At 36.9% G+C, this 26,281-nt stretch overlaps 2 protein-coding genes across 4 annotated transcripts; one reads left to right on the top strand and one right to left on the bottom strand.

Moving 5' to 3' along the window:
- The first annotated feature begins 19 nt into the window (after positions 1-19).
- actmap (actin maturation protease) lies at positions 20-3,273 on the top strand. Of its 2 annotated transcripts, none has more exons than XM_077194586.1 (7): positions 20-353; positions 433-615; positions 695-763; positions 1,441-1,565; positions 1,671-1,800; positions 2,493-2,563; positions 2,632-3,273. In XM_077194586.1, exons 2-7 carry the CDS (start codon positions 437-439, stop codon positions 2,961-2,963), a joined length of 906 nt encoding a protein of 301 aa, XP_077050701.1. In that variant the 5' UTR covers positions 20-353; positions 433-436; the 3' UTR covers positions 2,964-3,273. The 2 variants fall into 2 exon arrangements, with proteins under 2 accessions (XP_077050701.1, XP_077050700.1); XM_077194585.1 differs by having other exon boundaries at positions 250-361; positions 444-615.
- Positions 3,274-6,452: 3,179 nt separating this feature from the next.
- itpkcb (inositol-trisphosphate 3-kinase Cb) lies at positions 6,453-24,473 on the bottom strand. 2 transcript variants are annotated; one of them, XM_077194582.1, is made up of 8 exons: positions 24,390-24,473; positions 20,989-21,998; positions 11,469-11,568; positions 11,146-11,359; positions 10,770-10,974; positions 10,428-10,529; positions 8,702-8,773; positions 6,453-8,582 (listed from the first exon to the last, which is right to left on the bottom strand). In XM_077194582.1, exons 2-8 carry the CDS (start codon positions 21,913-21,915, stop codon positions 8,361-8,363), a joined length of 1,842 nt encoding a protein of 613 aa, XP_077050697.1. In that variant the 5' UTR covers positions 21,916-21,998; positions 24,390-24,473; the 3' UTR covers positions 6,453-8,360. The 2 variants fall into 2 exon arrangements, with proteins under 2 accessions (XP_077050697.1, XP_077050698.1); XM_077194583.1 differs by lacking the exon at positions 24,390-24,473 and adding an exon at positions 23,118-23,247.
- Positions 24,474-26,281: the final 1,808 nt, after the last annotated feature.

The following is a 26,281-nucleotide window of genomic DNA, read 5'->3' as shown; positions in this document are numbered from 1 at the left end:
TTGGTTCGTTGATCGTGTTACGCTTCTTTCTGCTCGGGTGTCACGCCATCGAATATAATCATGCAGCTTCTACTATTGATTTGTAATCATTTTGATTTTTGATATATTGTCTTTTTTCAATCAATTGGGATATTTTGTATTTTGATTCTATTTTTGTATTCACGACCATGGCCGTATGTGACCTTATTTGGTATTCCCTAAGTAGAGAACACTACCCAGTTGACAGCAGATAGTGAAATAACTTCTCGGACGCTGATGTGGATTCGTGTAATTTTGCGAATGCGTATATACTTACCACGTGCACTTGTTGCAACATTGTTTTGATGTCGGTTGATTGGAAACAACATTCTAATGTATGTCTGTCACACTATTCTCTCACAATACTATCATATACTGTCCTTTGTTTTTCATTGACTAACTCTTCTGTTGTAGCAACATGTCAGTGGATAATGTGTCATCTCCTCCTCCTCCTCCTCCTCCTCCTCCTCCTCCTCCATCACTGGCTTCCTCAGTGTCCAGCAAGAAGAAGCTTTATCAGGCTTTATCAGAGGGAAGGGCCCCTGTAGAGGGGGACCATGAAGAGGCCAGGATTATTATAGGACAGAGAGAAAGCAGGTGAGCACAAATCACAGTTACATACTCTCAGAAAACCTTTTGTACAGTCATGATTTCATTGCAGCATTTCTCTCTGAAGTTTTAGGAAGGATCTGCAATGGTTGCTGTTCAATAAGTATGTGCCTTCACTCATTCAAGATGGTCCACAGTAAGTTTCCATAAAAATACCTGTTAATCGACTGATGGATTTTTTGATGGTTGATGATGCCGATATCTTAAACAGCAGCAGGGTGGCTGAAAGCTAAATATGGTTAAATGTTGTTCATAATATTTATTTACTAAATCAGAAATTAATAATCTAAAAATTAATCAATGTGACAAAAAATAGTTTGAACTTAAAATAAAACAGTTTCCTTCTAAAATGGTTAGTTTACCCAAAAATTAAAATTCTGTCATTAATTACTCAACCTCATGTCATTCCAAACCCGTAAGACTTTCGTTCATCTTCGGAACACAAATAAAAATCTTTGTAATGAAATCTGTGGCTTTCTATCCCTCCATTGACAGCTACACAACTACTTTAAAGCCCCAGAAAGGTAGTAAGGAGATCATTAAAGTAATCCATGTGGATTGCACAAAAATTGTTAAAAACATGAATAAAAAAAAGTGCACTCAATAATATGGCAAATCTGTACACACTGGGAAAAGTTTTTGTTAATTTTACATACAGTACACAGTGAATATCACATGAATATTCTGACACTTGTCGACCAAACTGACGTCCGATGTCGATAGTTTTAAAAAGCCAAATATCGACCACTAAAAATCCAGCCATTTCCTGTGAGTCTGTGAGTCTGTGCTCTGCAAGATGAGATGTGATTTCAGATGTGGTCTCGTGGCCTTATGGATGGCGGCTCATCTACTTCATCCTCCAGAGACGCTGGTCATGGAGACACTGGTCCAAACCGCAAAACACAACGCCTACACTGAACAAGGAGAGATGTTTTCTGGTACTAACATCTGCTTTTGAATCTAACTGTACATGACGTAAACGTAGTGGAAAGTAAAGTAATGTTGCAGGTTGTTCTGCTGAGCATTAACTGTAAATGCATTAGCGAGTGACATGGCCAAGCTGGCGGAGGAAGTGTGTGGGTGCAGAGTTCAGAGGTTATCAGGAGGCATGATGGGAGAAAACACCGCTGTCATTCTCAAACACCTCGCTGGCGGACAGCCTGTTCTTATACCGTATCTTTACTGCTTTATATGTTTGATTGTTTTAGTTCTCTGTTTTCTGAAATCATTTTTAGTATTTAACTTTATTTTATTTTATCACCTTATTTATCACTGTTTTCTGAAATATTTGATTTTAATTACCACTAGGTCATCTTTTAGTTTGAACACTTTTCTGTTTTGCCTGCGGTTTTCTGATATTTTTATTTTATTTATCACTATATTTTGTTTTTTGTTTTGCTCACTGTTTTCTGATATCATTTTTATTTCATTTATTTAGTTTTTTTACCACTAGTTTGTTTTTTGGTTGATCACTGTTTTCTGAAACTATTTTATTTTATTTTAGCTCTAGGCCAAGTTTTTTGTTTTGCTCACTGTTTTCTGATATCATTTTAATTTTATTTTATTTACCACTAGGTTTTATAATCACTGTTTTCTGAAATTATTGTTTTCTATTCTGTTTAAATTCATCACTGGGACTTTTTTTGTTTGATCACAGTTTTCTGAAATATAGTTTTTAAATTTTTATTTCCTTTTGCCACCAAGCCACATCTCTGACACTGTTGTTTACTAGTTTTAGAATCCTCTAAACGGCCAACTATGTATGCAAGTGCTAACATAATCAAATACAATGACACAAAGACACTGCTTGATGAGTCACATACACATAAATAGACTGTACTCTTTCCCTGACTGCTCTGGCACAGATATGATGAGGATTTTAATCATGAACCCTGTCTACGCAACGGCCACAAAGCCCACTGGGCAGTCGTCTCAGGTGAGACTAGTTGAAGTCACAAAGTTAAATAAGGGAATAACATTTCAATCTAATACATTTGTTTCCAGGTATATTACTAGGCTTAAGACAGGGGTGTGTGGACAGCAAACACTTCCCTCCTGACGTCACACTTCCCTGGCTTCATCTCTCACAGAACGAGGCCTCTGTCTCTTGGCCGATGGATGGCATTGAAGAGGTGTTTGTTCTGGCGAAGCAGGGGAAGAGTCTCCGTTACCAGCTGTGGAAGTTTGAGTTGCTTACACAGAGCAACAGCCAGCTCAAGGAAATAGACCCTCAGAGAGCCAGCGATGGGATGCGTTACGTGGTTCCTCTTGGAGGCGTTCAGGACGGTCTGGCAGGACAAGTGCTTTTGCTTCACACAAACACACAGATGAGCTGATGAAAAACACCACTGGATGAGCTGTTTCTGGAGTTGGAGTTTGTTCCACACCTGTGTTTTCAGTCTTCATCCACTAGGTGTCCTTATAGATTAAATGTTTGTAAAGCTACTGAAGTTACTTTATGCAAAACTATAAAACTGATGCAGAATAATGTAATTATATTACATGCTCATGGCTGTGTGATATAATTTGACACATAATCTGCACACTTTATGAATGATGGATGATCCTGGTAAAAAATGTTTATTTTGGTAGACACTCATCAGGAATCATAAGATTTCACAATAAAGAATACACTTATTACACTTATTTTCAATACACTTATTTGTCGTTTAGTTTAAAGGTGTCATTTTATGCTATTTTTAAAAGTTCATTTTTTAGATTATAGGGTGTAATAGCATAGGTTAACATGCTCATATATATATAAAATTATAAAATTATCCTCTTTTCCCAGTCTATCTGAAACGCGCTGATTTCTACAAAGCCCCTCCTTCTCAGAAGCTCAGGGTGCTCTGATTGGACAGTTTACCCAGTGCGTTGTGATTAGCCAATCATCTCCAACGTGTATCGGAAATGTAACGCCCCTTACCATAATCGTGAGTTTCAGCTTCCAAGACTTCGGATTCTGAAAATGGGGATGAATACATTTAACAAGCTGTAGATGGTTTTAAAGACTAAGGTGTCATGTAATTTTGTGGTTAAGATGGTTCTCTTTTCTAATTATGGTGTCTGCAAGCGCAAAACTTTGTGCAACGATTCTGTCTGTTTTGACAGCTGTATTTGTGAGGTAATCCCATCCTCTTGACCAGTGGCGGTTCTAGACCATTTCAACTGGGGGGGCCAAGCTGGGGCCAGTTGTACTGTTAGAGGGGCCAGTTACATTTAGACCTTATTGTTGTCATATAATTTTCTGCACTGCACTGCAGGCATTAACAGGCAAAATACCGTGTTTATAATCATTCAACAATGCATTTGCATTTCCATTATATTTTTACATTTGCATTACATATTCAGTATTAGTCACAGTAACTGTAATTGACATGATGTCCTTCTTTCTCTCCATTTTGGTGAGTACTATAGAGCAAAAGCAATGGGGACCAAGAAGCGTATTAATTCATTTACTGAAAATAACTGACTTGCTAGGTAACTACGTCTAACCGTTTACAGGGTTCCTGCACACTTTTTAAAGTCAAATTAAAGGCTTTTTAAGACCTGAGGAAATCAAAATTCATACCGTACATTAGGGGTGTGCAATATTGACAAAAATATATCTCAATATTTTCAATGTTTTGTTGATAATTAGATGATATTTTACTGATTGTGTTTTTGTGCTGGTGCCATGGCTGGTTTAGGCCTGTTGTTGACAGCAGACTTACAAAGATATTCATATTTTTTAATATTCTATGCAGTGGTCAGTTAACAGCAGGGACCGAAATTAATTTTTTTATTCATTTTTTATTCATTTAATTTGCCACCTTAAATTGATTTCCAGGGGCATTTTCACCTATATATAGACATTCTTTCTAAACTTATTTAGAGTTATGAATCACCTTTTATGTCAAATACTAACATTCAAATTATACAGTAATTATACTTATTTATACAATAATACTTAATTATACAGTACCACTGTTACCAGTCAAATGAAATAATTTAATCAATATCCATCTTTGCAGTGCAGAGGTGACACAGAAGCGGCATTAATTTATTTACACTCCATTTATAATTGCATAAATAAAGCTATGAGATTTTTTTTAAATCAATATTTAAATATGAAATGATTTCTAATTGTAATGTTCTAATTAAAGGGTACTTTAAATATGAAACTAAAACCGCCAGTAGGCGGCGACAAGTCACGGTCTCCATAAGTGAGTTGAGGGATTCATTCATTCAACCGATTCGTTCAAACGGCTGATTCATTCGGGAAAGGAGCAAGTGATTCCTTCAAAACGCGGATTTCAGTCAATAAATCATCGCTGTCTGTTGCATTGAGACTCTGCTACGGTTTCATTTTGAAATTCTAGTCGGCGAAATAAAGGGAAAACAAACAATATTGACAATATTGTGTCTAAAAAGTAACTCCCAATGTTCACTTATTGTTAATTTAACTGTTGTAAAACATCAATATCACAGTTGCAATTGTGCACGGGAAAACGGCACTCTTGCTGATCTGATATTCTAATATAAGAGCATAATATGATATAAATATAAGACATAAACTAATTTGGGGACATAGCCTATGAACCGCACACAGCAGTGAAAGGACGAGAGATAAACGCGATGTCAGCTCACAGTGCCTCGTATACAGTTAAAACATTGATTACAATATCATAATAGACAATGCATATCGCACACCCGATACGCACATAAAGAATGAACTTGCAACTGACCAGCTTTCTCCTTCTCTCCTCTCTCGCGTGCAGGAGACAGACGTTATTCTGTCGCGATTCCCGCGAATGTGATGCGAATTGTCACGTGAACAAGCAAATCCACAAAGATAGAATAATAAAAAAAATAATATGCATACAACGATAACAACGATAGCAAAAAAACAGTTTTGTAAAAATTATTTCACACTCCACATTTAGGGGGGCCACAAGGGGGGCCAAGCTTGTTGTCACAGGGGCACGGGCCCCCCTGGCCCCCCCTCTAGAACCGCCACTGCTCTTGACTAATCTGAACATTCGGTTCCGTTGACCACAAACTGATCTGAGGATGCGAGTCAATGTGTTTTACTGACGACCATCAGTAATAGGACAAAGTGTTTATCGGTTCTGATGTCATTCAGAACACTTTAGTCATATGTTGTGCAATTCGAGAAAGAGCTGTTCTGAACAGGAAATTATGACAGAGGAAAACATCACTTGGCAGGAATAGAACATTCATATAAAAAAAAAAGTGCGCAGTATGTTTATACCGGTTATCTAAATGATTTACTCTTGACTCACAATCATGTATTATTCAACATTCTTTTATTCAAGATTTTTTAATGTTTTGGAATGTCTCTCTCATTCTCACCAAGGCTGCATTTATTTTATAAAAAAAATACAGTAAAGTAAAACAATGTGAAATATTATTACAATTTAAATGCATTGTTTTTTAGTACATTTCGAAATGTAATTTTCAGCATAATTACTCCAGTCTTCAGTGTCACATGATCCTTCAGAAATCGTTTTAATATGCTGATTTACGGCTCAAGAAACATTTATGATCATTATCAATGGCCAAAACAGTTGTGCTACTTATTTTTTGTGGAAACTATGATAATTTGTTTTCCAGAAAAATGATTCTTTAATTAAAAAGCTCAAAATAACAGGATTTATTTAAATTTTTTGTAACAAGGTCTTAACTGTCATTTTAGATCAATTTAATGTATCCTTTGTGAATAAAAGTTATTTCTTGAAAAAAAACACAAAAAATACATACTCAGCCCAGTCCTTACTGTATTGCTGTAGTGGTGAATCAGAAAGTGAACAGGACAAATAAAGTGTATGAAACAGTAATGGTTCCAGTTTATTGTATTGGCTTTCACAACAACAATGATTGAAGGAGATGTGGGTACAAATGCTCCGCATGTCCCTATTGCAATTAAACTGCCGTCTAAACTATTAAATGGGCTGAGAAGATTCAAAACGGCAGTGCACCATCCAGTTCCCTTTCCAATTTAAAACATGTCATTAAAAACACTCTGTATGGTTGTAGGAAACCAATTTCAACACATTGAACAACACATAATACTTTACATAATCTGTAAACAAGGCAGTGGATCTCGAGAGGAATGTGGTGTGACACTTTAGATCAGTAGTTTAGTCAGATGGGGGAATGCTGACAGGCCGTGTGCGGGCCCGTTCAGGGTGGAAAATACAATCTCTGAAGCTGTAAGATAAACACACACACACACACACGCACACACAGTGGTAGAACATCACGTTCCGTAAACTAACATCATCCAGGTGAGGTAATCACTTTAACACCATGTTTGTGACCTTGAGGAGGATATTAACTGATTATATTTAAATATTTCAGAGTTAGAACCTGAAGCAAACATGAAGTGATGATGGAAAAAGTTTGGTGTCTTTTTTTAAGATGACCACAGCACCTAATTTGAGAACTAAAGATGACATCAGTGGCCAGAACTCGTATAATCTGGTTATGTGCAGAAAAAGAAAGTTTCCACCACAGTTTGCAAAATCAACCACTCAGTATGATAATCTGTCAGATATTCATATTCATGCATGCAAAATGTCATGAACACTATAAAGCTGAACTTTTAATGATGTGGAAAGAGCTGAAGGTCGGAGGTCATTCTGGTGTGGGTACCAGTACTAAAGCTCAAAAAATATTCTATTTCTATTTAAAGAAAAATAAAATCAGGTTAATGGTTGTTTGGGCAGATAAAGAAGGTTGACTTTCCAAACCCCTTTTAGGCTAACCTAGAAACTAAACTATATGACTAACAGGTCAGCCTTAAAAACTAATGAACCAAGAGTGAACAAACTGATCAAACTATTCCATCAACACGTGTATATAAATATCTATTATACTTGTTAGCTTGTTATGCATCTTTGTAACTGTGGCTATTTTTAAGAAACACTGCATCTAATTCTGATCAGTTAAGAAGAAGAAGAAACACAATCTTGTTAGATTATAACGATCCACGATGTGGGCGGTTAGTTGAATTCAAAAATGTTTGAGACAAACTCTACGACTTTACCCCTGACCGATCTGTTAATGGTTTTAACTAATTAAAGTTCTTCTGAACTGTTTAAAAGGTTAAATAATGGAAATATCATACACCATTAAGATTTGCAATCTGCCTGTATCACCTTTCAGAAATAAACGAGGTACTAGTTAGATTATGGAAATAAAATCAAAGAAAAAAGTAAAATTAAAATTAAATAAGCACTATTTACATAACTGTGAAACCCCAAAGAGAAATTTACAAGGAAAAAAAAACGTTTACAAAAACAAACAAATAAACCAAAGCACATTCTATTGTAATAGTGTTATCATCATCACCTGTAGGTAAAAAAGAGAAAAAAAGACAAGTGAACTTTAAAAAAAAAAAATCATGGTTTGTGCGCCCTGATAGTTTCTTCTCATCTGTTGCTCCTCACTGTCTGTTTGGTTTCAGAGTCAGTGTATCTTGACTGTTGTGGAGCTTTTGTGTATCTGCAGGACCACATGACCAAAAAAGGAATGAGGAACGTGAGTTTGTGGAGCACGAGTCAACAAAATCAGCTTGAGTTTTTCCACTCGTGCTTTGTTGGCTTTCTGTCACTCCCTCAGCACAAGAGCACTCTTCTCAGGACTGATATCCTGCTGTGAGCCTCCTATTATCCATCAGCGTGTTCCTACACGTGCTCCTTCGGGCTGAAGCATGTTGGGTGCATCCATCAGGGTGCGGCAGGGGTCGAGTCCTGCAACATGTCACCAAAGATCTGAATGAGGTTGTCCAGACCCCACAGGTACCCGTCCTCCCGGGTTCCTTCGGCCCAGGGCGTTCGGTGGTCCAGGGTTTGGGGTGGTGGCAGTGGGATGGTCTTACCAAAGTCAATCATCCAGACTCGGGCCAGGCCTGAAGCATCGTGCACGAACAGCAAAGAACTCCCAACCACCTGAGAAAACAGGGTGAAGGTTGGAGCTTATGAGTCATGATTTGTTTTGTTCCAGAGAAGACAATGATTTGGCTCAGGCAGGAAAGGATTTCATAACATGCAAAGAACAGATTCCTCACCTCGTGTGTCCTGAAAAACTCTGACGTCTCTAGAGCACTGCGCAGCTCCTCCAGTCTCTGAAGATAACTCCTCTGAAAAAACAGAACCACACACAGCTCTAATTATACATCACCACATCTCCTGGATTCTGATGGGTTAATACAGCCTTCCAGCTGTGCAAAAATACACAACATAGCAATATTGCAGGGAACACCCATTCAAGGGGCAGTAAGCGATTGCTGTTGAAAGATGGCTGAGAGACATTACAAAAGTCAAAAGCTCAGAGGAATATCACTGGACAAAGAAGGGTTATGATCGGGCAAGAGCTTTAGGACCCACATTGATATTAGAAAAGCTTTCCAGATCTGGAGAGACCTCGCTTTATTTTTCACAAAGCTTTATTTTGTTTCACTTCAGCTATGATAAAGAAACAGTGTTTTTCAGAAATCGCTTACTGCACCTTTAACTTGTACAGTACAAAAAAAATTATATATATATATATATATAGAAAAGTTACAGTCGGAAACATACTATGGCAGAATGTATTGATTATACTTTTTTTTTTAAGGTTTCCTTGATACAGTTTAAGTACGGTGTAATATAAATGAACTACATGCACTTACTATAGGTTTAGGATTAAAGTTTGGTTTAGAGTTAGTTGCATGCAATTATACATACTTTACTGTTATTACCATAGTCCATGCAATTATACATCATTTTCTGTTATTACCATAGCAAGTGCATGTGTAACAAAGACACGGTAGCACTTTATTTTACAGTCCTGTTCCACATTTACTAATTGTTTAATAATAACTACGTAATAACCCTGAACCTATCCATAAACCTGCAGTTACCTCATATTACTCAGTACTTTCTTAGGGTAAGTATGCTGTAAGTACAACTGCACATACTGTGAAATAAAGTGCAACCAAAGACACTAATAAATTGGTAACACTTTTTTACAATGTCAGAGAGATTCATAACTGCAAACATATAAATGAACGAAACTGAAGAAATCTGAATGATAATTTTACTCCCATTTAGTCCCACTCTTGTTAAAAAAAAAAAAAACATTTCCGTAATTTCCGTAACGTAAAAAGTTTTGTACGTTTACATAAAGATCTATATGTAAGTTATGAAAATTACTTGAACAAAAAACAATAATATTAATATTAATAATAATAATAAAATAAAGCAATAAATATTAGTTCCTATATTTGTCCAATGGAACATGCATTTTAATGAAAAAAATTTTTTTCTTGTGTTTGTTTTTTTAAATATAGAAACATAGTTGTTTATTAAATATTTAATATAGTACTATATTGTAGTTGACTACAATAATAATGCAGCAGGGGCTCTTGTCATTTAGAAAAGCCTTTGTCATTATCAGAACTGCCCTTCACAGAAATTCACCAAAAACCCCTCGGGAAGACAGTTAGATAGATCGTTTTATTCATGTCAGCATCAAAGGCTATTTTCATGGCAGAAATTCAATTACAAAAATACAAATATCCTATAAATAATATGATGAGGCATAATCTTTCTAAGTAAGTCCTTAAGTGAAATAACTTCCCTCAGAAATCAACATTACAAATTAAATAGGTTCTTTTTTTTTGTGGCTGCTGTTGTAGTTTGTTTTCTTTTGCATTTTCACAAATATAATACTAAAATAAATCATGAAAGCCATTGGCTAAAGCTAATGAATAAAAACCTTCAGTGCAGAGTTAAAACAGTGAAACAACATACCAATAACTGTGTGTTTCCATCCACAAAGTCCACCAAGGCCTTCGTCACCTGCTCCTTATGTTTGGTTTTTTTAAAGCTGGTGTTGCATGTGCCATCTGCTTTCTAAAATGAAACGCAACGTTAATGAAAAGCACCATCACTCCAGTCTTCAATGTCATATGATCCTTCAGAAATCAGTATAATATGCTGACTTGCCACTCAAGAAGCATTTCTTATTATCAATGTTGAAAACAGTGTTTTTGAGGAAACCATTATACATTTTTTTCAGGATTAAGAATGAACAAAGCTCATCCTGAGTGACCAGATCAAGTTATATCTGTATTTGATCAGCTAAGCTCCCACCTTGATGCCCTCTATGCGGAAGCCGAGCGTGGCGGTTGAGCTCAGCGTCTCCCTCCACTGCATATATCGAGGTTTGAGAACGGCTTGCTGGGCTCTCTCCTCTGGACTGGGCGCTTCCGGGTCCACAGACACCATTTTATCATACATGTCCTTCCGGAGACGAGGACGCTCACGGGCCTTCACCAGCTCTTCCTCCAGGTATGTCCTGAGGTAAAAGAAATTAAGCCATCAATCACAACCCTCGTTCATTTCTGACGCCAAGCTCACAGAGCCATCTAGTTGGTTTGGTTAGGGCTGGTTTGGAGTTGGGAGGTTTTAACAAATAAGCTTATTTGTATAATCTCTTTATTCTTTTCCCTATGTTTCTCCTTCTCACCTGCTTCCCATCTTGCAATCCATGATTGAAGGGGAGTCAAAGTCGGTCAGCAGATCATCCATCAGGTTGTAATCCTTGTTATTCTGCTGCACGACACCATAATAACCAGGTACAAATGGCCGGAGGTTGTCATTCATCAGCTTCTCGAGACACTGATGTTCACATTCACAATACTTCTTCAACAGTTTCCCATACTCGCCTGCCTGGAAACTACCTACACACAGAGAGGCAAAAACGCTGTTCATTTCATCAGGCCAAAATGATGCTTCCGATGCATTTATCTCCTCCATTCATTCAGCAATGAAATGAAAATGAGTTTTTACCTGCATGGCCTGCGAGCTGAATCCAAGGATAATGTTTCTTAAAGGAAACCGCAAATGGAGAGCAATGCACCATGGTCTTCAACTTCCTCCACGATTTAGCCTGAAATCAAAGATCATATAAATTATTTTCTCCTCATCCCACTTCAACCACATCTGTTTTCTCTAAACAAACATTTTGTGTAAGAGTGCTCTGATTGGTCGGGCGCCAGGGTCTCTATAAAGGCCAATCAGATGACGCAAAACTCGTGAGACAATTTTGACTGGTCTGGCAGTTCTACCAGGTGTCTGAATAATATAGGACAATAATTATTCAGAGACATTGCAAAAACTAGGGCTGTGATTCTAGTGCATTTCTTTCCTTCACAACGGTGTGCTTTCGTTCCTCCCTAAAAGCCAAAACTTAACGTCCAAATCAGTGATTGGCGTAAAATACAGTCTACTGTTGCTAAACTACAGGATGTGCTTGACAATTAAAGTTATTAAAATTGCCATAAGCCGCCAAAGTGTTTCTGTGGGCTCTCCAAGACGGAGTGGAACACGCACAAGCAAAGTGAACTTTGAACCTAAATGGTTAAAAACACACAGAAATGTTTCAAAATGCCTGGCTTGGTGAGTATTCGCTTAAACACGTTCATTATGTCTCAAGTGATCATAAACAGTTGGGAAAGAAATCACACGTGTAACAGTATATTGGATTCATGCATGTGGTCTTAAAGTGACAGCAGCCTAATATTCCTGCTGCCACCTGTGTCATTAATGTTAATCAAACAAAAGACAGAGAAAATTACTCTTAATTACTTCCGATTAATATATACATTTAATTTACACAGTGAAGACTATGTAGTGTTTTACATTTGATTGCTTTGATTACAGTTGATAAAGACTGTTCCGTTTTCAAAATTTATTTTCTTTTAAAGGAACGCTATATTTGTTAAACTAAAAGCTGTTCCTAATTACCTCTAAGAGAGCGAATGGAATAAGCTGCACTTGTTGTTTGCCAATAAATAAATAGTCAATTCATGAGACTTTCTCATCTCTTATTTTTTTTATGCCTAAAATACATTGTTGTTAAGAATATAATTATTTATTTTGGTAATCGGCATCAATGATCGTATCGGCATCAATGATCGTATCGGCCAATCATGCTTCCAGTGATCATAATCGGCCCCAAAATTCCTAATCAAAACACCCTTCATTTTGAGTTTCCGTAAAAACACTGACACCTTTCTTCTCAGGCATGGGAACTAAAGGTCCAGAGAGACGACTTTATCAGCGACACAAGGTCGACACGGCAGCCGTGACGCACACGCTCTACAGATTACAGGTTATCGATTATAAAGCTCTGATCGATGAGGAATGTGTGAGTGCGGGAAATGACATAACTCAGCTGTTTGTAGGAGTGCTAGGATGTCTTTTCAACTTTCACATTCACAATCACTGACAGCTTCCTATCATAACTCCTTAGATGTTTTTCTCTTTATCTTTTTTCTCCACTTGCTTTGACAGGAATACGGAAAAAACATAATCCCTGCCCGGAACGAACAGTTTCCAGAATAATCTTTTCAGAACCTGACCTACTTAATAGTATGACACCACATTGAAAATATGGTACTTTTTTTCTCATTTAAACCTGAAAATAAACAAGGTTTTAGATTTAAATAATAATGTTATAACTACAGCAACACATTTTTGTAGTTAAAAATGATTTTGTATTGCCTTAAAAAGATGCTTCACTTATGGTCTCACTTTCAGGTCTCTTTCTCTTTTCTTTATTCCCCAGTACAATTCATACATTCATTCCCTTCTTCCAAACCATCCCCCTCTTTCAACATGTGCTCTGTCGAGTCGACAGCTCGTTCTCCACACTTAGATGTAATTCAGTCTGTCCTCTCTGTTCCTGACCCCCTTTGACGACACTATAGCCAACAGGGGACAGACGACACCTCATAAAAGACCTGTCTTCCTCCTGTCCTTCTGCCTAGTCACACACACTCCTTCAAACTTCAGGAGAGAGGGATGACATTTCATTTCACTTTCAAAACAGGCACCATGTTCCCAAAACATTTTCTGCCTGATATCTATAGTGAAAAGTCAAACATCATATCCACCATTGTTAAACAATGACAACATTATGTTTAATGCTCGCAATGCCTCGTATCTCAATTGTAATTGCAGGACAAGCTACTGATTCACGACTGCTGCTCCTATCCTGATCGTTCTGAAATATAAACTGCTGTCATGGTGATAATGGCCGAGCCTTGTGGAGCGTCACAATGAGATCCACTCCTGGGTCAAAGGTCACACCCACCCTGGACAAACAGAGCCGCTGTATCTTCATGTCTGACTTATCTCAAGGACACGCACACACACGGTTTAATATTCCCGGCTCATTTGTCAGGTTACTGCTGCTTTAAATGTAACTTTTGATCAACTTAATGCATCCTTACTGAATAAAAGTTTATTTTTATTTTTATTCTGAATCCAAACTTTAAACATGTAGTGTATCTCTCACAGAAAGGAAAGAAATGCATAATAATAAAACAGTTTCATTATTTGAAAAAGATTGGTTTAGGTCATAAAATGTCATGTGGTGCAACTCCTCAAATCCTTAATGACATAGATATGAATTCATGATATTTGTAAAAAAAGAAATAATAATAATAAAAGAAATATATATATATATATATATATATATATATATATACACACATACATATACATGTGTTCAAGACCTAAAGAAAATGTTATTACTATTTACTTTCCTTGAAAATAATGTAAAAGATTCAAAACATGAATCGAATATGAATACAATGAACACATATCAACAAAGAATAGCACTATTATTCCTTTCCTGTAACATGGACAATCTTATTTGTCATTGTCCCTTTTTCCAAATCAACACACCAGTGTGAGGTGTGTGTGCGCGCACGTGTGTGAGAATGTCTCTTACCTGGCAAGCAAGACAGCAGACAGACACTGGGTAAAAACAAGCATGCACTAACACACATTTAAAACACACACACACACAAGCGTGCAGAGACCCACGACTCCCGCACTGCCCTGCAACCACACACGCATCCGGGAAACAGACTGAGGCGCCACACACACACACACACACACGTGTATGGAGCACTGAGACACTCACTCTCTCTCTCCATGTTAATTCTAGGTCTCTCACTCACATGGACTCCTGCTCAACTGTCTCTCTAAACGCATCAGTCCTTTGTCTCACTCGTCAGTCAATGCGTTCTGCTTCTCATATGTTCCCCACACACTCTTATCTCACTCTCTGATCCTAATCCATCTTCTTTCACTAGCTCTCATGGAGCATAAATGCACTCCTCCTGCCTCATTCACTCCCTTCTTGCTAAACACTGACAAGCTTATAATGAAATGTGTAAAAGAACATGTAAACAATCTCATGATAGAATTAGAACATTGTTATGCTTTTGGCTGTTCTGTCTTAAAGGCAACCAGTTATATAAATAGAGAGCTCAAATGAACATTTGTTTTATTTCATATTTATTTCAATTGCCGAGAACGATTTATAACTCTTTCCCTGCCAGCGTTTTAAAAATAGTTTGCCAGCCACCACCAGTATTTTTGATCATTTTCACAAACATTTAATGGCTCCTAGAATATTTTGTTGCAAGAATATCTGAACATGCAATATATCAACAACAAAAAACCTCTGCTTTAAAAAAAAAAAAGTTTTATTCTAGCTTCAAGCATTCTATTTTTTTTATCAACACTGGGTAAGTTTAATTAAATAAAGCAACATTTTAAGCAAAAAGCTGAGAAAATAGGGTTTTTGTCAAAAACTACGTCTGGTTGGGATTCAGAACGATGATCAAAACGTAGATCGAGTCCGTGAACACACTCAAAACTTCACAGTCCCGCAGCTCGTCCTGAGTCGACATTCGGCAGATTTGATTTATATGCGGTTTGAAGTTAATGATCGCATTATTTTACATATGCATCCGATTACATATGCTATCGCTTCTTGGCTTGTTTCTACTACTTCTTCGCCTGTGTTTTGGTCCGGCGATTCTGCACTCTTTCAGAAGATGTGTAACAGCGCCCCCTACTGTATAACAGTGAAAACACGGAAAGCCGGAAATTTCCGTCAATGGCGGGGAAAGAGTTATTAATTGTTTTTAGTTTCAATTTACAATAACAACTGAAGGGAACGGATATAAATGTCCTGCTGCACGCTTGACAGCAGTCCATCCTTTCTCATCTGTCAATCACGAGTTATATGCTGCTTTAAAAGAAAATTCCCATCGGACTTCATGGATCTTCTCCTTGTTCTCCAGACATAAAGATGCAATAATGCAAATCATGTAAAAGACATTCAATAAATCATTTTAATAGTACTTATTAAATTACTTATTTTACAAATCTAATAATGACAGCAACTAATGTAATAAATGTGCTTTTCTGGTCTGTTTGTGTTTAAACACGCTGTAAAAACCCCACCCACCCCATCACCACCTCCTCCGTCACTGCAGATATCCATTTTCCACTTCTCTCTTTCCCTCTCGATCTTCTGGTCTCTCTCTCTCTCTCTAAGAAGCTCTTAAAGCATTATAAGCACAATAGAGATAAACCTGTCCAACTGCTTCACACCCTGAGAAAGCAAAAGAGCCAGAGTGACGAATGTCTTACATTCTTCCTGTAAACGGTTTTCAAGTTGTATGGAGTGTTTGGCTTTGTCTGAGAAGTGGTTAAGCAAGCTTATGAACGGTTTACGTCATCACATGCTGTGATGCGAGATACCTTCAAGCATGACAAAAAAGTAGCCTAATTCACACACACACACACACACACACACACAGCATCATGATCAGTGAAGTGAGGTGTGACACAGATTAAGAAAGAGATGTAGAAACAGAAATGTGAAGCAACACCATATATGGATTCATGGTTACTTGGCGACAAAGGAACCGCCCACAACTGAGTTTTCCATGACAGTGTGAGCGATGGTTAAACGATGGCATCAGAACGTGTGTGTGTGTGTGTGTGTGTGTGTGTGTGCACAGGCCTGTGGATGTCAGCAGCTGTAGATGCAACACACTTGCTTTTGGCTCATCCATTAAAAGACAACACATTTGTATATGCAGCTTGTAAAGACTTGTAAAGATAACATACAAAATAAACCCTGACAGGGTGATGAGGAACTTTTGGGGCTTATTACAAGGCGCCTTATAAATATTTTGTTGCCCTTTATTTGTTTTGACTTGGAATTATTTTATTATGTGAGAAGATATGAAAGACTAGCGCATAGTTCAAAAGTGCAAGGATGCATTAAATTGAGCAAAAGTGACACAAAAAGTCTTTTACTTTGTTACAAGAATTTTCGGTCACACTTTAGATTAAAGTCCAATTCTCACCATTAACTAACTATTAACTATGACTTTTGCTCCAATAAAATCCTAATTACTGCTTATCAATAGTAGTTAGTAAGGTAGTTAAGTTTAGGTAAAGGGATGTAGAATATGATCATGCAGAATAAGGCTTTAATATGGGCTTTATAAGTACTAATAAACAGCCAATATATCCCAGTAATGTGCATGCTATAAGCAACTAGTTAATAGTGAGTAGAGGAGCCTAAACTAAAGTGTTACTAAAAAAATTCTATTTAAAACAAATGTTGTTCTTGATCAAAGAATTCAGAAAACATGCATCATGGTTTAAGCAGCACAACTGTTTTCAACATTGATAATAATCAGAAATGTTTCTTGAGCATCAAATCATCATATTAGAATGATTTCTGAAGGATCATGTGACACTGAAGACTGGAGTAATGATGCTGAAAATTCAGCTTTGATCACATTAATACATTTTTTTTAAATATACTACCATAGTTACTTTAAACTGTAATAATATTTCACAATATAACTGTATTTTATTACATAGTATACTGTATTTTTGATCAAACAAATGCAGCCTTGGTGAGAATTAGAGACTTTACAAAGAAAAAAAAAACATTACAAAGTATCAAGGGTAATGTACGTATAAAGAAAACAAAAAAGATCCGGGAAAACAATCAGTGCGGGAAAGATGGAAAGATTATGAGGAGGCAGTGAACTTCCTGACTGATTCATCCTGATTCACGCATCAGCCAGACATGAACAAAACTAGCTGTAATTATTTGGATACTGGGAGATTGAGTGGGAAACTGAAGATTAGCACAGAACTGCTGATGAAACGCCCACATGTGCAAGTAATGCATAATATCAGTCCTGTTTTTGCAGACGCTGGTCATAGTCTTTTTCAGACATAAAAAGCAACCCTGTAGACGCATATCAGTCACTGCAAGACCATTATTTTATTCAAACTGACTCAAAGCGCATTCAAAAGTAGTGTAGAATTGATCAGAATGTTTGTTCCTGGAAATCAAGCCCGTGACCTTGGTGTTGCTCGCGTCATGCTTTAGCACTTGAGGTTCAGTAACAGACAACCTTTTTATGTCCAGCCCACTCAGAGTCAGCGCGCTGAACGCTCGGTCAGTCAGTGGACGAGAGTTTCGGTTCAGATCAAGGTAAACAAACGTCTCATCAGAGATATGAAGTCCCTCAAAGCTTCAGCAAGTCAACACCAGCCAGTTTCAGATCAGACGGATTATCCATCCTGACCAAAACTGACTGAGCACATTGTCTAACCAAGATTGAAGCGTCAGACAACAAGACACACGGGATTTGGGGTTTTTTCCAGCTGGAGTCTCTGGTATCATTACAATGAGTCTCACTCCTCCGTTAGTCGCATTAAATCAATCAGTGACCTTTGGAAATAATGTCACAATTCTATTTTTTGTTTGTTTCCAGAAACTATAAGAGTTTCTATTCTTCGTCTTCAGAGTTTCGCTCATACTTTAAAAACATCCCCATTTACATTAGGTTTATCTTACTCACTTTTGTCTCTAACACCTAAAAGGCAAATATATTTAGTGTGTAGTTACCAACTTTCCACAGAAAAAAAAAATCATCCCTCCCATGGGTTTCACCCGTCAACTGTTCCAAGAGCCAACTAATATATTAGCAACACGAGCCTGAAACCGAAACGTTTGCCAGACTAGAAATTCTTTGTCAGAAAGAATGAAACTGATATTTCAGTAACCTTTTTGATGATTTCTAAAAGCCAGACGATTTACATATATATAAAATGACAGGTTCATGTCAACATACATTAGAGACACCACTTTCACAAAACAAAAGCTGGAGATGTACAGATAATGAGATTAAAAATAGCTGTACTTCTAATAAAAAGTTTCACTGTGACTCAGTGGTTAAGCATCCTTATAATCTTCATTCTTTATGCCAACTGAAGCTATACTGTAGATCAACAACAACTCAAACACAACTAAGTTATAAACATAATGCTGAGAAGTTCCTTACTGGCGAGCACAACTCCTAATCAATGCTTTTAAAGGAATAGCAGTAGATAAGCAGCACAAGACCTCACAATAAATTTGGTAATAAAGTTATTATGCACAAACACTTATCAAGAGCCCTTACCTAACCTTTGAGACATACCCTTGTGAAAATGAAGTAGGCTACACTAATGTAATTATGCGTCCAAAAAGTGTTCAGTTTGCAAGTCTATTATCTCAAAGTAAATTATTACGGAAAGTATATACTTTGAGATAATAGACTTGCAAACTGAACACATTTTAGACACTTAGTTACATGATATTTGCAATTAAATGAGAATATATTGTAGATTAAATTTATATTAAATTCAGTTAGTCGAACTTAATTGTTTATTTATAAATTTTTTACATACTTAAGTAGGACTCATTTTTATATTTAAGTCGTTTTTTCACGACGACTACCAATTTTTGTCTGATTCTTGCCAAAATTGTCGCTTTAAATGATCGATGAACAGATTTAATTTAAGCTTTCATTCACATATAAACATTCATCAACGCAGATATCAAATGTGGTAAATGGAAGCTCAAGGATGCTTGATTGATGTGCGAGAACCAATGAGGTTCATTCTCGTGTTACGCAGCACGTTTGAGCTTCAGCAAGAACCAATGAGGTTCAATCAGGGTGGGAAATTAGCACCTGCCACCAGCCAATGGCTGGTACTTTTTCAAAGTGGCGGGTGACTTTGCCTTGTATACCAGCCACAGTGGCGGGTAGATTGTAAAACATATTTTTATCGGTTACTTTTTAAAACATTCCTTGTAACGGATTGGACATCTTTTGTCAAAGAATGCTGTTGCTAAGTAAAAATAATGCACTTTTGTCGAGTAACTAATTTGATTGGTTTTCAGCGCTTAGCGTCTCGGACACAGCGCGCGGACACGGCGCTGAACGGACCGTGACACATATAGCTGAGCTGAGGTAGCCTACAGACGAAAGGAAAATTAAAAAAATGTGGCGACATATACCCGGTGTTAAGAGGTCCGCCGCGGAGTCATTAGTATATGAATGTACAAACTATTGAGGGCGAAGTAAATAAAAAGTGAAGGTACTTTTCGAACAAGTGGCGCATTGATGACGAAGGGAAAACGAGGGAATGGTTAGCCTACCTTCCCGTCGAACAATCCATGCACTGTACTTACTGTCGAACCTATGCGTCGTCCGAAAATGCAAACAATTTGTTCATTAGAGGAACAACTAACCTTAAAATAGAGTCAATAATGAATATGACCATTTCTATTCAGAAACGTCCATGCGATCGGCAAAAAGGGCAGACCTTTTCGGGACTACGTTTGGATGTGCAAGTAAGTAAATTACTAACTTGAAGTTGTGTTTTGTGATGGCTAGATAGCTATCGTTTTTTTAGTTTAGCGATAGTTTTAGCAGCCGCGAGGATAGGAGCCGATACCGTGGATTAAATGGATAAAACAAATTACATATTTGTAATGGACGTCAATGTTATCAAAGTCACAGTTCTCATTCATAAATTTGAATTCCAGAAAAAGTGGCTGGTAGATAATACAAGTGGCTGGTAAAATTGGGCATCCAGCAGCCACTGTGGCTGGTGGGCAAAAAAGTTAATTTCCCACCCTGGGTTCAATCTTGTGTTGCGCAGCTTCAGCAAGAACCAATGAGGTTCATTCTCGTGTTACGCAGCACGTTTGAGCTTCAGCAAGAACCAATGAGGTTTGTTCTCGCTCGTCAAGCAGGTTCGGTTGAGCTTTTTTCTATTTTTACCTTATGATCAATGTTTATATGCAAATAAAAGCATACATTGAATCTGTTTATGGTATAAAGGAATCAAGTCTCTTCAGAAACTGTGGACTAAACCGCTCAATTCACATGGATTAATTTAATGATCAGTTTAATTAGCTTTTTGACACGTCAAAGTGGTAGTTGCGTAGCTGTCAATGGAGGGACAGAAATCGCTCAGATTTTATTTAAAAAAAAATCTAAATTTGTGTTTTAAAGATGAATGAAAGTCCAACAGGTTTGAAACAACTTGAGTATAATGACAATTTTAATTTTTGGGTGAACAATCCCTTTAATAAAGACTAAAAGCATTTAAATAGGTAAAACTGGACACTTACCCCTGTCAGTTCATCAGGACTGCCGAACATACTGGGAGACAGACTGGTGGGCTCAATGTCACTGCCTGTGAAGTCATCCTCAGACTCCTCAAACGACGAGGCAGAGGATAATCCAGCAGAAGAGGAGCTGGAGAGTTTTCTGTGGAACAGAGAGGGCGCAGGGGAGCCTCCGCAGCCGCTGTCCGAGCAGGGCGAGTCCTCGTCGGGGTGCAGGTCCAGTGAAAACCCGCCCATGCTCAGCGTCAAATCAGTGATGCGCGGACTGTCCTGGCCAGGACCCAGATCATCATGGGTGACTATTAGTTTGGGAATAATCCTAGGGAACGGGATTGAGACTTTATGCTCCCCTTCTTCACTCCTCCGATCGGAAACGGAGGGTTTCAAAGTGCTTTTGGTCATATTGTGTTTAGCTAACGGAGACGAACAGCTGAAGTCTACAAGAAAGTCTGGGGTGTTCAGGCACTGGGTCACATTTTCCTCCGAAACTCTGCCTGGAGTCACGGCACCTCCTCTTGACATTCTTTCCATGTCCCACAGCGAGACGCAACACTCATGGTTCTCCTCCACCCGTCCTCCTTTCTGTCCGCCTTGGGAATCCGAAACTTGAATCTCAAAGTCCGTCGCGCAACTCAGAAGAATCAAGTTTTCGGGCGCATGTTGATTAACGTTACCGGAAGAACTCGCGTTTAAAAACAGCTTTTTCGGCTCACGAACTCTTGCATCCACAGAAGTCTTCCCCTCTTTATAATCGTCCCGCCAGCACTTCTGAACAGTCGGCAGCTTTTTGGTTTTCATCGGACTCTCGTCTAACCAGTCACCGGTGTGTGGCGAACAAAAAACTCCTCGCACGCGCGCTCGTGTGGAGCTCGCGAGCGCTGCGATGTTGCTGCAGTGTGAAGAGTTGCGAGATGTTGATTGGCCCATCATGCACACCGTACCGATCACTCACGCAGCCCTTTAAATGCCACGCCTACTAGTGGCTCTGACCCAGGTCTTTAACCCTGTAAAGCCTGACATATGGAATAATAGTTAGAAATATATATATTTTTTATATAAATGGAACAGTTTATTGTATATTTATACAAAATATACGCATATTTGATACGTCAAGCTATTATGGCCCATATCATATCATATTAGAAAAAATAGTGCTCACACTCCAGGAGTAAAAAAAACACCTCAGTTTTATTCAGAGGCCCAAACTGAGCAAAAATATGCAATTTGGTGCAGATGATATTTGTATGGCCAAAAGTTAAGATACAACTTTGATAGCTTAATGTAAATTAATGATATTTTTATAACAGAGTTGTCACTCAATACCTCCTAATAATAGCCTATGTCTCAGTAAGCCTAGATGATATTTAAATATTTTGTTTCATGATCAAAGCTCTGTAGTTTAATTGTGGGGGACAAAACATATAATGCAATGCAATAAAGAGATGTTTGAGAAATAAATACAAACTTGCCTGTTCCTCAAGTCTGTTGTATCACAGCCTTTTAAACTTAAATTTCTAACATGATATTTAAAGATTGCGTGGATAATCAAGTAGGCTAAAGCAAGTTTGGGACACCATTGACATCCATTATATTTCTTCCTGTTTGGTTACGAACATTCGTCAAAATATCTTCATAATTGTGTTCAGCAGAAGAAATAAATGTATAGAGACTTGGAACAACTTGAGGGTGAGTAATTGATGACAACATTTTTGGGTGAACTATCCCTTTAAATAATATAATGTATCAAATATGATCAAGCTAGATTTATAGAGTTAACTTGCGTTCTGTTGAGGAAATTAAAAAAAATATGATACACAACTTTATAGCCTATCAGGAACATGGCAATGATTACATATAAATATCTCATAGTCATATCTCAAATAGGCTACTGATGTGCTTGTTTTGATCACACATACATTCCGCATAGCCTACTTCTGCTGCTGTCAGTGTTTTTTTTAACACAGTTCTTAATTAAAAGATATTTAAGCTTACCCTAACCACAAAATAATATACTTTTACAAATCACACCCTGTACACACGTCAATAAATGTCGATCATTACAAGCATGCTGTTATTAAACAAACAAAGTTATAAAGTTTAATATGTGACTTATAAGTGATCCCAACACTTACCAGAAGAGCTCTTCTTCAATAAAAATGCCATATAAATCATATGAGGGAATATTTAACTTGGTCATTTGATTCAACTAGATTATGACTATGTTACTGTATGGTTTATATTTTTGTGTCGATATCGTCCAATGCATCTGGATTGTTTGTCTCCCTCCAGTGTTTAAAGAGGGAAAGTACATGTCTAAAGCTTGAGCAAATTGCATAGCATTTTATGTGTTTTTCCTCCTCAGAATAAAGAAGGTCATATAATGGATGGAAACGACATGTTGGTGATTTAATAATGACATAGTTTTATTTTTTGGCTGAACTAACTAAACAGCATTTGTAAAAACTACACTACACTGCACCCCAAGATGTTCTTGCTTGCTCAGCTTTCCAACAAACCGTGTTACAGTAAGTCTAACAATGACTCGACACTGTATGACCACAGGACACCGCTCAAGACAAGACCAGATTCAGCACAGGTGCAGTTATAACCACAAAAGGGCAAGAATAATTGTTGCATTAAAAAAAAGTGTAGACCTACATGAATTTAACGTTACAAAAATTGAACAAAATTAAATCAAATGGAATGAAAATCGCATTGTACCCGTGCGAAGAGTTCTGTAAGACACACACACACGGATGTATTATTGTGGCACAAGTTTCCTGCGATACAGGAAGTGTGATCTTAAGTGACAACAGGCTTTTGCTTTTAAGGCTGCTCGACAGACCACAATGTCGAAGAGCCATTCTGCATTTCTTTGTCTGATTCTCAGAGAACTAAACTTGACTATCAATCATTTCTGGTCTGATAAGCATTGTGATTATTTACTCTCATCTTTACAATTTCTGGAATTAGCCAATACGTAGTTCTACATCTAATTACATGTTCAAATTTTGGAGTTTTAAACAAATTTATAAAATTTAAATTAATTAAATAAAGTATAAACATTTATGTCACAAAAATATATTTTTTTTAACATTATACGTTAATAATCTATCCACAAAAATGTTAAGCAACACATCTGTTTTAAATTGTTAGAATAAGAATAAATGTTTCTTAAGCAGCAAAGGATTTCTGAAGGATCATGTGACACTGAAGACTGAAAATTCAGCTTTGATCACAGGAATAAATGACTTTTTAAAATATGTTCACATTGAAAACAGTCATTTTAAATTATAATTATATTTTACAATTTTTACTCTATTTTTGTTCTAATAAAATGTTCTACATAAAAATCATGACTGTTTTAACAGTTTAATGCTAGTAAACATTAAATTTGAACTTACCGGCTTCACTGATATCAGAAACTTTAACATGTTTTGCTGGAGAAACATGTGCTGATGTTTTACACTTTCTTACTCATTAGTCATGAGTCATGAAACACACCCTTCTCAACAACCTTTGATTTACACAGGAAAGAAATGGATATACTGATTCATATTGAGGATTATGAACATTTATGAGCTTTTATATAGGAGAAGAGAGAGAGAATGAAGCAGTGGCTGATGGTCTGGGGTCCCGACAGTTAAAACTAGCCACATATTAATCACATATAGGCAACATTTTGTGTGATGAGTACAAAAACAGAACTAATGTGGAAATTCTCCCAGGTTACGATAGTGCGGATGACACCTAGATGATTAAGAGGTGTTTTAGGATTAAATATGCACAATTACAATTTAACCCAAGCTGCTCAACAAATAGAAATGACTAATGCAGGTTGATTGTCATACAAATGTGACATGAAACTATTAAATGGATGGTGAAACTGATCCGTCTCTGTTCAATCAACATTATTATTATTTTGTTTTATTATTAAGTGTGTATGTATATGACAGAATTACTGTTTGTATGTCATTAATACTTATTATAATATAATTTAATATCATATTTGTCAAATTTTGAGTTTGTTTTTTACCTGTTTTTCTGTTCAGTACCTGTCTAAGTCTGTTTAATGAGTATTCTGTTCAGGTGTGTTGTTTAATTATCATCAGCTCCTTTGTTTGCCCGTGTATATAAGTTTAACCATTGTTTAACTTCAGGTTGTGTGTGTTTTTTTCCTTTGAGTAAATCTCCTGTTTATTGTTTTATTATTAAAGATTAAAGGTCTATTTGTGTACTTCATGAGTCCTCCATTTCTTCTACAGCAACCCATGACAATATTTAAATGTAATCTATAATAATTATTTATGATAATATGGTTTTAACTTGAATATTATATTTAGTATTGTATTTTTTGTCATAAATGCTAATTGTAAAATTATAATAAAGCAAATAAACTGATCTTGATCTTAAATCTAAATGTTAAAATGCTATAGGAAGCGTGCATGTTATATATTCAATAAAATAAGAATATATGTGTGAATTTTAATGCCTTCCTTATTCTTCTTGATGTAATTCTGTTATAATGTATTCCTGTTGTTGATAACACGGATTTACAAATTTAGGTAATATTAGTATTCATTTATAATATGATTTTATGAAAATTAAGTAACTGTTTGTTTTTATAGCTTTATGTTCAGAAGTGGATTTGCTGTAGAATCTCCTTCAATTTCCAGGATGTTAAACTGACAAAAGAGTTAAAACTGGTGAGAATTCACACAAATGCTTATTCACAAACACCTTCACTTCCCTCAGCGAAAGCAGATCTGAAAAGCAAAGTGTGGACTGAGGTGGAGGTCAGTATGAGCACCAGCGCATCTGAAAAGTAGAACCAGGAGCAAAACTGCAAAAGAGACGCTGAATAATGTTGTTCGACAAATGAATCACTAAATGAAAAGCATGTTCCACTGAATCACCGACCTATGAATGGTATCAGCAATGCCTTGCCCTTCCCTGAGATACAGTGGGAAATAAGCAGTGAGTCATGTGTTTTTTCAGGAGCACTATAAGCTATAATACTCAGAGACATCATGTCCCAAAATATATGATGTAAAACAGAATCACTTCATATGCTGAGCATTTGGTTATAGGACCACCTGGCAACACTGAATAATATTATTTATATTATATTACCTGACTTATGACATATCTAGTGTAGTGAGGTATATAATAATATACTTGAGCAATTTCACACAAGCAAGAATGCTGTTATTCAGTGTGTTTGAACAAACTGGTTTGACTATCGACCAGCACGTACTGTAGCACGGCGTTCGTGGTTCGACTGGTCGAGACTGTT

Source organism: Siphateles boraxobius, unplaced genomic scaffold (genome assembly GCF_051911475.1).
Source record: "Siphateles boraxobius isolate OS27281-9 unplaced genomic scaffold, OSU_SipBor_1 32, whole genome shotgun sequence".
Classification (NCBI taxonomy): domain Eukaryota; kingdom Metazoa; phylum Chordata; class Actinopteri; order Cypriniformes; family Leuciscidae; genus Siphateles; species Siphateles boraxobius.
Note: the sequence above shows the minus strand (reverse complement) of the source record. Positions and strands in the feature narration are given on the sequence as shown.

What these genes read in the sequence shown, in the direction of transcription:
- actmap (XM_077194585.1), top strand. An exon ending in ATAGGACAGAGAGAAAGCAG is followed by an intron (nt 616 to 694) that starts GTGAGCACAAAT and finishes TTCTCTCTGAAG; the next exon opens with TTTTAGGAAGGATCTGCAAT. An exon ending in ACAAGGAGAGATGTTTTCTG is followed by an intron (nt 1,566 to 1,670) that starts GTACTAACATCT and finishes TAAATGCATTAG; the next exon opens with CGAGTGACATGGCCAAGCTG.
- itpkcb (XM_077194582.1), bottom strand. Translation starts at nt 21,915, where the DNA reads ATGATGGGCCAATCAACATCTCGCAACTCTTCACACTGCAGCAACATC. An exon ending in GTCCTGATGAACTGACAGGG is followed by an intron (nt 11,569 to 20,988) that starts GTAAGTGTCCAG and finishes CTTTGATTTCAG; the next exon opens with GCTAAATCGTGGAGGAAGTT. An exon ending in ATGGAAACACACAGTTATTG is followed by an intron (nt 8,774 to 10,427) that starts GTATGTTGTTTC and finishes CTGTTTTTTCAG; the next exon opens with AGGAGTTATCTTCAGAGACT.